The sequence below is a fragment of the Oryx dammah genome, unplaced genomic scaffold, assembly GCF_014754425.2.
Source record: "Oryx dammah isolate SB20612 unplaced genomic scaffold, SCBI_Odam_1.1 HiC_scaffold_18, whole genome shotgun sequence".
Taxonomy (NCBI): Eukaryota; Metazoa; Chordata; class Mammalia; order Artiodactyla; family Bovidae; genus Oryx; species Oryx dammah.
This window is the reverse complement of record NW_024070202.1, coordinates 63,226,803-63,238,870: the sequence shown is the minus strand read 5'-3', so window position 1 is coordinate 63,238,870 and position 12,068 is coordinate 63,226,803. Positions and strand designations below refer to the sequence as shown.

Genomic DNA, 12,068 nt, shown 5'->3' with positions numbered 1-12,068 from the left:
CATAAAGTCTTTTAAATGGCTGGGCTTCAAGGGCAGCTTTGTTCAGAGTTTGAGCCGTTAGCTGGGCTGGGGAAGGCCGCCTTTGCCAGGGTCCAGGTCTCTGGGGTAAAGGCTTGCCGAGCCTAGACTAGAGGCAGAAAGAATAACACTCCCAGATGGAGTGCAATGAATTGTGAGATGTTTTGCAAGATGCTTTCACATTAAGTCTCCAAAACTATATTCTTGCAAGATGCTTTCATGTAAAGACTCCAAAAGTATGGCTATGGGATGCTGCCAGCCTCCTGGGAGAGGAACACTCTGTCCCTGCGCCCCCAAATCACGAAAGAAACCAGAGGACTTGGAGGATTTTGGTCCGGGCTCTGGTCTGACTTGCAAATGACAGGGCACTCAGAGGCTGACACTTGTTTTGAGTTTTTAAGTCAGAGACTTAATCTATTTTTTCTACAAGGCACTATTTTTACTCTTGTGTTCAAAACAGAATCATAAACTAAGGTTTGTAATGGTCTTAAAATGGGGAAGTGCTTAACAAAGGCACACATTTAAATGTGTTGGCTGCAAGGAAGAGATGGGTCATCTTAACCTCTAAACCAGGCAAGCTGGTATAGCGATGAAATCACCGATTCTGATATCAGCAAGACCTGGGTTTGAATCCCTGCTGCAGCTGTGTGAAGCTGGGTGAGCCTTTTAACCTCTCTGAATATACACAATTACATATAAAATGGATAACTAAGGAGAACCTATTGTATAGCAGAGGGAACTCTACTCAATTCTCTGTGGTGAACTAATTGGGAAGGAAATTGAAAATAGTAGATATATGTATATGGATGACTGACTCACTTTACTGTACAGCCAGAAACTAACACAACATTGTAAAGTAACTATATTCCAATAAAAACTAATAAAAAATAACCTCTCTGAGCCCCAGCTTTACCCATAAAATATGGGTAAATCAGTGCATTCTTTAGGTTTGTTGTGAGGGTTAAAAAGGACATAATACACAAAGCATGTTCAGCACAATCTAGCAAATAATAGGTTTTCTATAAATGTCAGGAGCTATTATTCTTAATAGTTCAGCAACCTGCCTGGAAAACTATTACTGCCACTTCATAGAATTTCGTTAGAGATGGGTCAGCTCTGGCTTTTGATAGTGAAGGGATTTGCAAAAGTGGTGGGGGTTGGGGCATTCAGAAAAATCTGGAAATGTTACTTTACATTAACAGCGAGGGCCATTGACACCCCTCACCTCTACTGACCTTGGATGTGTCTAGCCTCTTCTTAGCTGGGAAGTTTGGTTCATTTTCCCTATTGAACACACTTTCTTCACCTTAAAAATGGTTGTGTCGGTGTTGTTTCAACGTTCATTGAGCTGAGAAACATGGTCTGGAGCCCTGGAGCCTCGTACTTGTACACTAAGACTTTGGAGTGGACCAAGTTGCCTCCCCCCCACCCCCGCCCTTAGCTCTTTTGGTGCAAGAGTTATGAAGTCAATTGTACTGTCAGTAACAAAGAATGAGCCAGTCCAAGCTTAATTAAAATAATAAATCATCGATCAAGTTTACTATTGCCATTGGCAACCACTGAGCTATCTCAGTCTCCCTCACCTTCCAATGATTCTTTTCTCAGAGATTAAGAACAGATTTCATCCAGAGGAGCCCGGCTGGAGCAGGTACAAACTTGTGTTGTCTCCTCTCGGAGGCTCATGCTAGCTTGCACGATTTCCCCAGATTGTATGCTCTGGAGAGGGAATCACTTCACTTTTTCAATGATCAAAACCAGGTATCAGTGATACCTACCCCCCCTGCCCCACCCCGGGTCTTTTCTTTCAGCTTCTGTCTGTGTCTCTGCATTCTAGAACTGTAATTTTTCAGCTAGGTCTGTTTATTTGAGTTTTGACCCATCTCTTCTGTGACATCTTTCACAGGTTACCTTCTAACAGGGCAGGGAACACGACAGGAGCCCTCACATATCTGACCCAGGTGGTCTGTCTTTCCAGAAAATCTCCAGACTCGCTCAACTACATACTAGTCTAGTCCTAAACTCTCAACAGTCATGTAGGAGCTAACCTAATTTTAATATGATACACTCATAAAGTTTAATGCTGTGCCTTAGCAACTAACCTCCCTGGCTGGCCCCTTAATCCCAGTCTGGGAACCAGGTTTGCTTCCCAAGTTCACTGCTAGCTAGCTCTTTGAGGGACCTGAGACACTTAACTTCATTGTGTGCCATTCCTCCGTCTGCAAATCTTAGGAAACCTGTGAGGATTAATGAAATAATGTCTGCAGAGCTCTTTAGAAGAAAAGTGCTATGTAAACATAAAGTATTATTCTTCTGTTTATGAGACGTTTTATAATATTGCCTAGGAGAAATTGTGACTGGTGTACAAAAGTACCATAAAATTCCTTTTTGGTTCTTTTGGAGCTGGAATTGAGTTACAATGGAGGCACTTCAAGGAAAAGTTGACCTCTTTGACTACGTGTGTGAAGACTTGGAATTCCAAGGAGAATACATGCGCTCATGTTGGATCACCTTCTTCCTTGGGAAACTTGACAGAAGACATCTGTATCTCTCAAAAAAATTTCCTCTGCGAGCAATTTTAAGACTCTCAAATAGCGCAACAATACTGTGTGTGCACTTCAAGTTCTCTAATAAAGAGAATTTGATTAAGGGTCAAAGTGTCTTGTTTGTGCTCACCATCTGTGATAGCTTTTGAGTCAAGGTGGAATTCTCTTCTGTAATTCTCACTGGGGGCCAGAAGTTACACTGCAGTGTTTTGTGATCCTGCTCGTGTCTGGTGTCTTGTTTCCTCCAGGAGATTTCTGGAGCAGAGATGGGAAGCTTGCCACGTGGTTTCTTTCTCCCTGCCATAGCACTGGGTCCGGTGGCACATGGACCATAGCTTTGGTTTGGCTGCTTTAGAACTGCCCCTCCTCTCCTTCTCCAAGTCACTGTCCTGGACATATGTCCCCTGACTGGAGCTGATGACAGAGGGAACGCCTTAGTCAGAATCCATATGAGTCTAGCCCCGTAGATATTTGTATTTTAATAGGGGCTCCATCCCCTCCCTAAATAAGGCTACAGTGATAATGACAGAGAGTGTGTGCACACATGCAGGGTAGGGTAGTGTAGTCTGGCGGGAACAGACTCCAGACTCTACCAAGAGCAGAGGACACTTAGTACCTGTGGGATAAGGCAGCCAGTGGAAAGGGAGTCCTGAAGGCATGGCTTTGTATGTTCCCCTTCTCACCAGAGAGGCTGGCTTGGAAACCAGTGTTTTTGTCTTTTGGTAGTCTGGAGAGTTTCTAATTTAGGAAAGAGAATTCTACCTATTTATCCCCTCTAATGATACTACCTGGCCCATGTACCTTATTGACATATTTTGTTGTTCACTTGGGGCAGAAAAAAATATTACAACTTCACAGCCTTCCTGATTTTCTGAAAGAGGATCTGGCACTTAGAATTTGTGAGTTCGCCAAATGACAGCTGTTTGCCTCCAAGGCAGGCTTTGCTTTCATAAAAGACAAGAAAGGAGGGAAAAATCACACCATCTTCTAGGTGGCCTGCCACCTTCCTAATATAGCTAATCACAGGAGGATCAGCAGGCAAGGCACCCAGTACTTTCATTTTCCTTCTTATTTCAAGAAATGTGTGTTGCCATTTCATAGTCTAGAAATACGGCATCTGCCAGCTGACATTTCTCCCTGATCACTCTATCATATCAGCTGCTGTGCTTTCTTCTCCAGATTTGTATTTCATTATTATTTTTAAATATAAATGAAAGGTCAGGTATGGACTTCCCATAGTCCATAATAGGATTGGGACTGGAAGAATCTTAGGAAAAAAAAAAAATCTTCAAGACGTTGGCTTGAAATAAAAAAAAAAGCATCTCAAAAACTTTTTTTTTCTCGTTGAGAAAAGCAAACAGGAAATCCTCACAATGGCGATTTGCTGTCTTCTCTAACCTCCTCTCCCCACCCAGCCCAAATCAGTGAGAGATGATTTACCTCCACACCAGACACTGAAAAATGCTCAGGAGACACTGGCCGGTCTCCTGGCCACATTTCTAAGCCCGGGGTACTCTGTGCTGCCATCTAGTGGCAGATCTTAGACACAGCAAGCTGGCTGCTGAAGTCCTGTTTGAACTTGGCTGTGGCCAGAGCTGTGTGGTTTGGCTTGCATCCTTATAGAGCTTTGTTGCCAGCCATGTAATTTTTTTTTCCTTTTTACTCCTTATGCCCCTCTTTAATGTTTGTTTGTTGGCACTTCATTTCATGTGCCTCCAGAGGCTGTGTTTTGAGTTTTGATATATTTGGTCTTTCCAAAAGAAGGCATTAATGCAAACAGATGCCTTTGACAACAGGTAAATGACAGGCTTGCTGACCCTAGAAAGTGGAAAACATGGGGAGACAGAGACTGAGAATGAAAAATGTGATGAGGTTTATTATCCTTAGGCATGGGCTAGGTTGGGTTTTTAAAAATCTTCTGACATTTTCCTCCAGTGCATGTTTACCACCATTTCTGTGGCGTAGATTTGGGAAGAGTCAAATTCAAGATGAAATCTTGGGGAAGATTTACTTGGAGATATGAGCCTAGCCATCAGCGATGTGATAGGCACAGATAACGATCCATGTCCAAAATAGTGCATCTTTCTTTGTTATCAGAAACAAGCTGGTGTTTGTGGACCTTGTCATGGTTGATGATGACACAGCACCTCGGAGTTATTCAGCTCTGGTCAGTGCGCTCACTTCATGTTTGTGGAACCACCTGCAAGGCACCAGTCTCCCCTGGGGCCTTGGAACTGTGATGTTCTTTAGTTCTTGTTAGTATCCCGAATGCCTGGGAAATAGCTGGTGGAGCATTTAAGTGCATGCCTTCAAACAGGTAATGAGTCATATCTGGATCTTCTCAAAGTCATTTTAACGGCTAACCTTTCCAGATAAAACCAAAGATACAAATGCTCACCACACTTTCATTAGCATAAGTGCTGATATAGTGCTTCTCTCCAATCCCCTGGGAGTCGCAGAGCCTCTCAGGGCGCTCCCAGGGTCTAATTCTAAAATGAATCCAGACTGTCATCTCCTCCCTTTCTGAATGAGCAGAAGCCCTGAGAGTCTGAGAACTCCACACTCTCCAGCTCACCCATCACTCTCCCCTAGAGTGAGTTACATGGAGCCTGGGGTTGGGTGGGCCCCGCCATCCCAACAGCTCTATTTCTACACGGTCTTGTTGTCTCAGTACCCTGATGGCTTTGCAAGGCCCCTGAAGCATGGGAATAACGAGCCCACCCCAACCAATGTTGCATACCATGTTGCAGAAAAACCTGAACGAACTTTTGGACCAAACCAATACTCCAAATCTGCCTCTTGTGGGGCCTGGGCAAGTTGACTAACTCTGGTTCCTTAGCTGTAAAATGGGGATGATGTGGATTTTTTTTGTGAAATAATGCATATGCAGCTCTTAGCACAGAGCCTGATACATAGAAAGTGTTTGGTAAGCATGAATCTGTAACAGAAAACATTTCTTGAATGAGAAAAGGAACTGAATGAGCCATGATCTTGAGTAAGAACAGAGGACATTTGGTGCACGTGCAATGGGGTGGCCAATGGAGAGGGAGTCTGGAAGGTACGGCTTTGTGTGTGTACCCTTTCCTACCAGAGCAGCTGGCTTGAAGACCAGTGTTTTTGTCCCTTGGCAAAATCAGGGAAAGCAAAGTGAGTGGTCTTAATTAACCTGTGCTTGAATTTACTCTGTAGCTGCTGGACTCAATTAAGGGGATGGAGGAATCAGCCTTTCACCAGTGATTCTCTGAAGTTTTTCTTTGTTTCTTGGAGGGCCTGGGAATCTGGGCTTGTGCTCTGCATCCACGCAACCAGACAACAGGGAAATGATCAGATCTGGCAGCTCTGTACCAACATGACCCTTGGTAGAAAATAAAAAAAACCTCCCAAGTGTTATCAGAAGTGGGGGAAAACTCCCTAAACCTACAGCTAAGGTTTAGGTTTGTTCTGTGTGTGTGTGTGTGTATACACAAAAAAATTCCAGATGTGAATCTACAAACCATCTGGTTGAAATAACTTTTGTGCTGAACTGTAATTACAAGCTATTTATTGTGGATCTTGGATCTATGGTTTTTGACTGCCTGCTGGGTTTCTAATTTAGCAGAGTTCTGATATGTAAGAGTATGTGTCTTCCTGTTCATTAGATCCCAAATTTTGCCTTCACATCCACCCTGACTACCCTTAGAATTTTTAATTCCTTGTGTCTAAGGAGTTTTCCTTTCAGAGAGGAGATGCACTTGGAGTGACTTTTCCTTAAGGCTGTAGCCAGGTTTGCTGAATGCATAAAGCAGATTTAACAGATGCTCTGAGGTAATGCCCTGGGTGGGGACATCTGGTATCAAAACTATGGTTTTGTGTAACTGCTGTTTGCGAAACTAAGTCAGTGTTCATCATGCCGAGCAGCGTATATACCTGATCGATGTTCTCGATTACTTTGGTGGTGGTTAAAGAGCACTATAATTTTTTTAAAAAATACTCCTTTAATTTGAAAGGTGACCATAACTATGTATTACATTTGTAATTTAAGAAGAAAGTGTGAACATAAATTGCAGGGCTGAGACTGACAGTGAGTCATGATGCCACCTTTATTATGAAACAGAGAGGGTGAGGGAAGGAACTTTGCCCAGCTTGGAGCCAGGATATCTGGGTTCAGGTTGGAGTCAGCTGCTCACTCTGGGACTGTGGACAGCTCCTGAGCCCACCCGGTTCTTGCAGCAGGAAGAGCACTCTTCTCGTGGCAGTGGTTCTCAGCCTGGGCTGCACACTGGAATTATCTGGGGAGCCTGGTCCTGAGAGAAATCAGATCTGAGCTTCAGGGGCTGGGAGACAGTGCCAGGCTTCCTGAAGAACTGCGCACGGATTCTGATTAGCAGCCCAGGCTGAGAATCACTGCCTCATAGTGTTTTAAGGAGTTGGTGAGATTCTCTATGAGAATTCTTATCACATAACAGATGCCAAAAATGGGGAAAGAAAAGGAGACTGGATTACTTGGCTCAACCACACCTTCTGATCAGACACCAATAACCAATAAACGAGAAAACTAGAAGTCTGCCTACCAGCCTTGCAGGAAGGGGTACAATGCCTGAAGACTGATGCTCACTCTTTCAGTGGCCAGGCAGATCCTGGGATGACCCCATCAGAGTGTTTACAATTGGCCTTGGAAATTATGGTCATTTTCTGTGTGTGGCATCCAGTGGGAATGTTTGAGCAACATTGGTTGGGGTGGGCTTATTATTGCCACGCTTCAGTGGCCTTGCAAAGCCATCAGGGTACTGAGACAACAAGACTGTGTAGAAATAGAGCTGTTGGGATGGCAGGGGCTCACCCATCCCCAGGCTCCATGTAACTCACTCTAGGGGAGAGGTGATGGGTGAGCTAGAGAGTGTGGAGTTCTCAGACTCTCAGGGCTTCTGCTCATTCAGAAAGGGAGGAGATGACAGTCTGGATTCATTTTAGAATTAGACCCTGGGAGCGCCTTGAGAGGCTCTGCGACTCCCAGGGGATTGGAGAGAAGCACTATATTAGCACTTATGCTAATGAAAGTGTGGTGAGCATTTGTATCTTTGGTTTTATCTGGAAAGGTTAGCCATTAAAATGACTTTGAGAAGATCCAAATATGATGCATTACCTGTTTGTAGAACAAGGACCAAAAATAGTATGTTACACTTCAGCAAGACTGAGACTGTAGCAACAGCAATTGAGACTGTTTTATCTTAGCACTGATTTAGAGCTGGAATTTCATGTATAGGCTGAACTTGGATTCCCAGCCCCCAACATACCATCCCCTCCCACCCCCTCTCTCTCTCACGCACACATACACTCAGACAGTTACAGACACTCCGTACATCTCTCCTTGGTGCTAGAATAGAACCGGAGAGATCTTCTTTAGTCTCTTGACTTTGAAGACTACTGGTTACACTTGTAAATCTTCCCAAGGTCTTTGTCAGGGCTGAGTCTCCTGCACATGTTCCAGAAGTGTTCACCTCAAGGTAAGAGAGCTGGTCAGTTGCTCCTCTCTAGTCTGTCCCCAAATCAGGCGATGAATGTGGTCATTCCAGCCTTAACTCAGGGTAGGAGGTGGGCCTTGTGTACGTTTGTGAGCTCAATTTTGAAACCCACCTCTATGATTGCAAAATTATATGATCTTCAAAAAGTCAGAGCTACTCAGAACAGCAATTTTCCTGTGCATAAATGAGAGAGTGATAATATTTATCTCCCAGGAATTTAATAAGAATGATTACTCACCTAGCGTTTAGTAGGCGCTTTTCCAGTCCAGTCTTGTTGAAGTGTTGTGACATAGCATTTTTGGTTCATGTGCATCTTGTTCTGCAAACAGGTAATGCATCATATTTGGATCTTCTCAAAGTCATTTTAACAGCTAACCTTTCTGGATAAAACCAAAGATGCAAATACTCACCACACTTTCATTAGCATAAGTGCTAATATAGTACAGCTGTCCCACAGCTATAAAACACTGACGCCTGTGTCTCTGCTTGGCATGGGGAATATTATTTTTTCTCTTACTGAGCCGATTCAATACTCAACTTTGTCATTATTTGAGTTGGAACTTTAGATTGCTGCATGTTAATGCACTCTACTATTAAGGATAGTTGGACAGCCGTGTGCAAATATTTTTGTTCTCACAATGCAGTCCTGGCCCAGGTAGCCCAATGGGCAAAATATGATTTACACAAATATTATCATTTCTATAGTGTGTACCAGAAAGAAATGGTAGAGCAAAAGAAAGCTTCTCTCTCTTGGAGTTTGGTTATCTATGTTAAACTGGCTGGTCAAGAAGGGACTTTCCATCCTGTTCATTTGCCTCTAATCTCAGTCTGTTCCTGGATGGATATACCTGCTCCCCAAGGAGCAAAATCTCGTTAGCTATCCCAGAGTTGTCTCGTGAAGATGAAGGCAAGATAGGAAGACGGAAGCTGGGAAAGGCTCAACTGTGTGCTAGGATTCTGGGGATTCTGTTTGAAGCTGATTTCAAATGTGTCTTGTCTTCTTCTTCTTTTTTTTTTTTTTTTTGCCTAGAACAAGGAAGTGACCTGTAAGAGAGAGAAGTGCCCAGTGTTGTCCAGAGACTGTGCCTTGGCCATCAAGCAGAGGGGAGCCTGTTGCGAGCGGTGCAAAGGTGATTTATGTCTTGGCTGCCTTTCTTTGGCTGTTCCTGCAGGCGTTTTTATTTCTCTTCCTCTCACCTTTCTCTTCATTCAGCTTTTGGCTGGGATGCCAGGGGCTGTCAGGAGGGACGCGAGTGAGTGTTGAGGGGCTGGTGGTAAGGAGGAGTCTCCTAGTGGGGGATGAAAGCATAGAGAGCATCTGTGTCGTTGGCCTGTTTTCTGAGGCAAGTTGTTAAAATGTCCTTGAAGAGATGTGAACATGATGCCCCTGCATGTTGGTACACACACAAGCCTGTTTTGTCAAGAAGTTTCAGCGCTCAGTTTTTCCACGCTCTAGCTTGCCCTGCCCACCTCTGCCAGAGGAGTCTTTAAGACCAGTTTATATCATTTTGGTCCCTATTAAAGTTTTTTCTTCTGAATTAAACTGAAGTTCTTCCCTTTGTCTTTGAAACATCCTTAAAATATTCTTATTCCACCACCCCCCACCCTCCGCCCCATCTCCTGTGACTCTCCAGCATGCCCATCTCTCTAGAACCTGTTCTTCTAGCCTTGCTTCTGCCTTCACTCAGGTCTTTCCTCCCAACCTGCCCAGATGCTGCCTGTGCTCAGGGTCCCCCAGCCCTCATCCTTCACATCATAGCCAAGTTTCCATGGCATCAGAAGGCCACACAGACATTTCAGCGATGTGATTTTTCTCCTTCATTGTCTCGTTTGTGTTCAGGAGATTGTCAGCTCCTCAGGACAGGAGCCAGGTCCTGCTCTGATGATGCCTAATGTATGTAGTATGGTCCTGCAGATGTCAAAATCAGCACAGTGCTTCAGGATGTGGTTCTGGAGTCACACTGCCAAGTCCAGATCCAACAGTCCTGGGCTGCAAAGAGATTTCTCACCCCAAAGATGCATCCTGGGTGGCAGAGTGTTCCCCAAAAGTTCACATCCACTAGGAACCCCAGAATGTGACCTTAATTGGAAATAGGATCTTTGGAGATATAATTAGTTAAGATCATGCCAGATTAGGGCTGGCTCCAAATATATTATGCCTGGTGTCTTTATATGAAGAGAAGACAGAGACACACAGAGGAGGTGGCCGTGTAATGAGAGAAGCAGGTATGAATGCCTGGGCTGTGTTGCTGAGATTCACATTATTCACTTGCTCTGGGAAGAGAAGCTTAGCATCTGTCTTTTTGAAAAGCTCCTGGGGGATTTAATATGCAGCCTGGGTGGGGTACCTCTGAAAGAGATCTTGATCTGGTGATTTCTACCCTCACAGAAGAGAATGCAATTTTGGAGCAGCAAGAGAGGGGCCCCTTCTGTAGAGCTCTCAAAAGCAGTTCTTTAGAAACCAGGTAAACTAAAGCGCCATTTCTAGTGACAACCCCCAAGTCTCTATACTCAATTAAGAGTTTGAACTTTTCAACACACACTATTATATGAAGTCCACATGTCAAGAATTAATGCCCAGTTGTTTGTGAGTGACTATAATTATAAGAGTAAACTATAATGTTTAAGGCTATAAATAAATACTTGAGGCAGAGGTTGGAGTTGTGTTGCCACAAGTCAAGGAATGTCTCTGGCTACCAAGAGTTGGGAAAAGCCCAGGGGGGTTCTTCCCCAGAATCTTCAGATGGAGCATGGTCCTGCCAACACCTTCATTTGGAACTTCTAGTCTCTGAAACTGTGAGAGAATACATTTCTGTTGTCTTAAGCTCCTAAGCTTGTGATAATTTGTCACAGCAGCCTGAGAAACTAATACCTCAAGGTTTCCACTTGAGCAAGTGGAGACACGGAGCCTCTCTCTACTGCATTCCCTCACCTGTTAAACGAAGATAGCAATTGTGTTGGAGAGGTAGCTAATGGTAAGAAGCAAAGTGTTTAGCACAGTGTCTGGTGTGTAAGCATTTCTCAGTATAAATATAGTGGGTACTCTATAAATACCTGATGGCCTTGACTATAACAGTGTGTTTTCTGAAGCCTTTTGGAGTAGGAGTAATCAGTCATTTACTTCTCACCTCTTTCCTACGGAGTTGGGAGTCAGATGTTTTACTCACATGACATCGGAGAGCTATGGATGCAAGACTTGAAATAGTAATTTCTTAGGAATCTCCCAAGCTGATGGTCAGATAAAGTAGTTACAATGAAGAATACGTTGCTGAATTAATGTGTGTCTGATTTACTGTTGATTCACCTTAAAGAACCTCTTCCATTTCATTCTCCATCTTTTAACTGGTGATTTGCCAGCTTCATCTTGCAAGGCAGCCTCAGCAGTGAGAGATGAGTCGGATGCTACAGGGTGGAAGCAGAATGTGTGAAGGGACCATGCCCAAGGCTTTCAGTTTGTCTCTTGTTATCATGGGACAGGGGGCACCTTGGGTTGCTCTAGTGTGTAATCTTTCTTTCTTGTCCTGCTGTTTCCTTTATCATCATTCTTCCTTCCCATCATCCTGATCTTCCAAGGGATAGGGATACTTTTCCTGAGTATTCATTTTTCTCTTAAGATAAGGCTCTTCAAATGGAACTGGACCCAAGAATAGACCATTGAATTCAGTGTCCTGAGTTCTCCATTTTTTAAAATTAATTAATTTATTTGGTTGTGCCGGGTCTTAGTTGTGGCATGAAGAATCTTTTTTCAGTTGCAGCATGTGGGGTCTAGGTCTCTGACCAGGGATTAAACCCAGGGCACAGAGTCTTAGCCACAGGGAAGTCCCGAGTTCTCATTCTGACGGTAAAGTCAAGGCTTTCTGGAGAGGTCAAAATCCTCAGCCTGCCTCAAGATGGAACTTCCTGATAGAAGCTCCTGAGTAAATCTGACCGGTCAGGCTCTAGAGGGGGATCTTAAAGATGCCTCCTTTATTTTCTCAATTTCTATTCCATAATACAATGTTTGTCT

General features: G+C 43.9%; 1 protein-coding gene across 1 annotated transcript in view; it reads left to right on the top strand.

The window, feature by feature from the left end:
- Positions 1-12,068, top strand: part of BMPER (BMP binding endothelial regulator) — a 255,604-nt gene that overhangs the window by 25,417 nt on the left and 218,119 nt on the right. Inside the window, exon 3 of the mRNA XM_040259659.1 lies at positions 9,093-9,192. Within this exon, the coding sequence (XP_040115593.1) occupies positions 9,093-9,192 (100 nt within the window). The remainder of the gene's footprint in view (positions 1-9,092; positions 9,193-12,068) is intronic.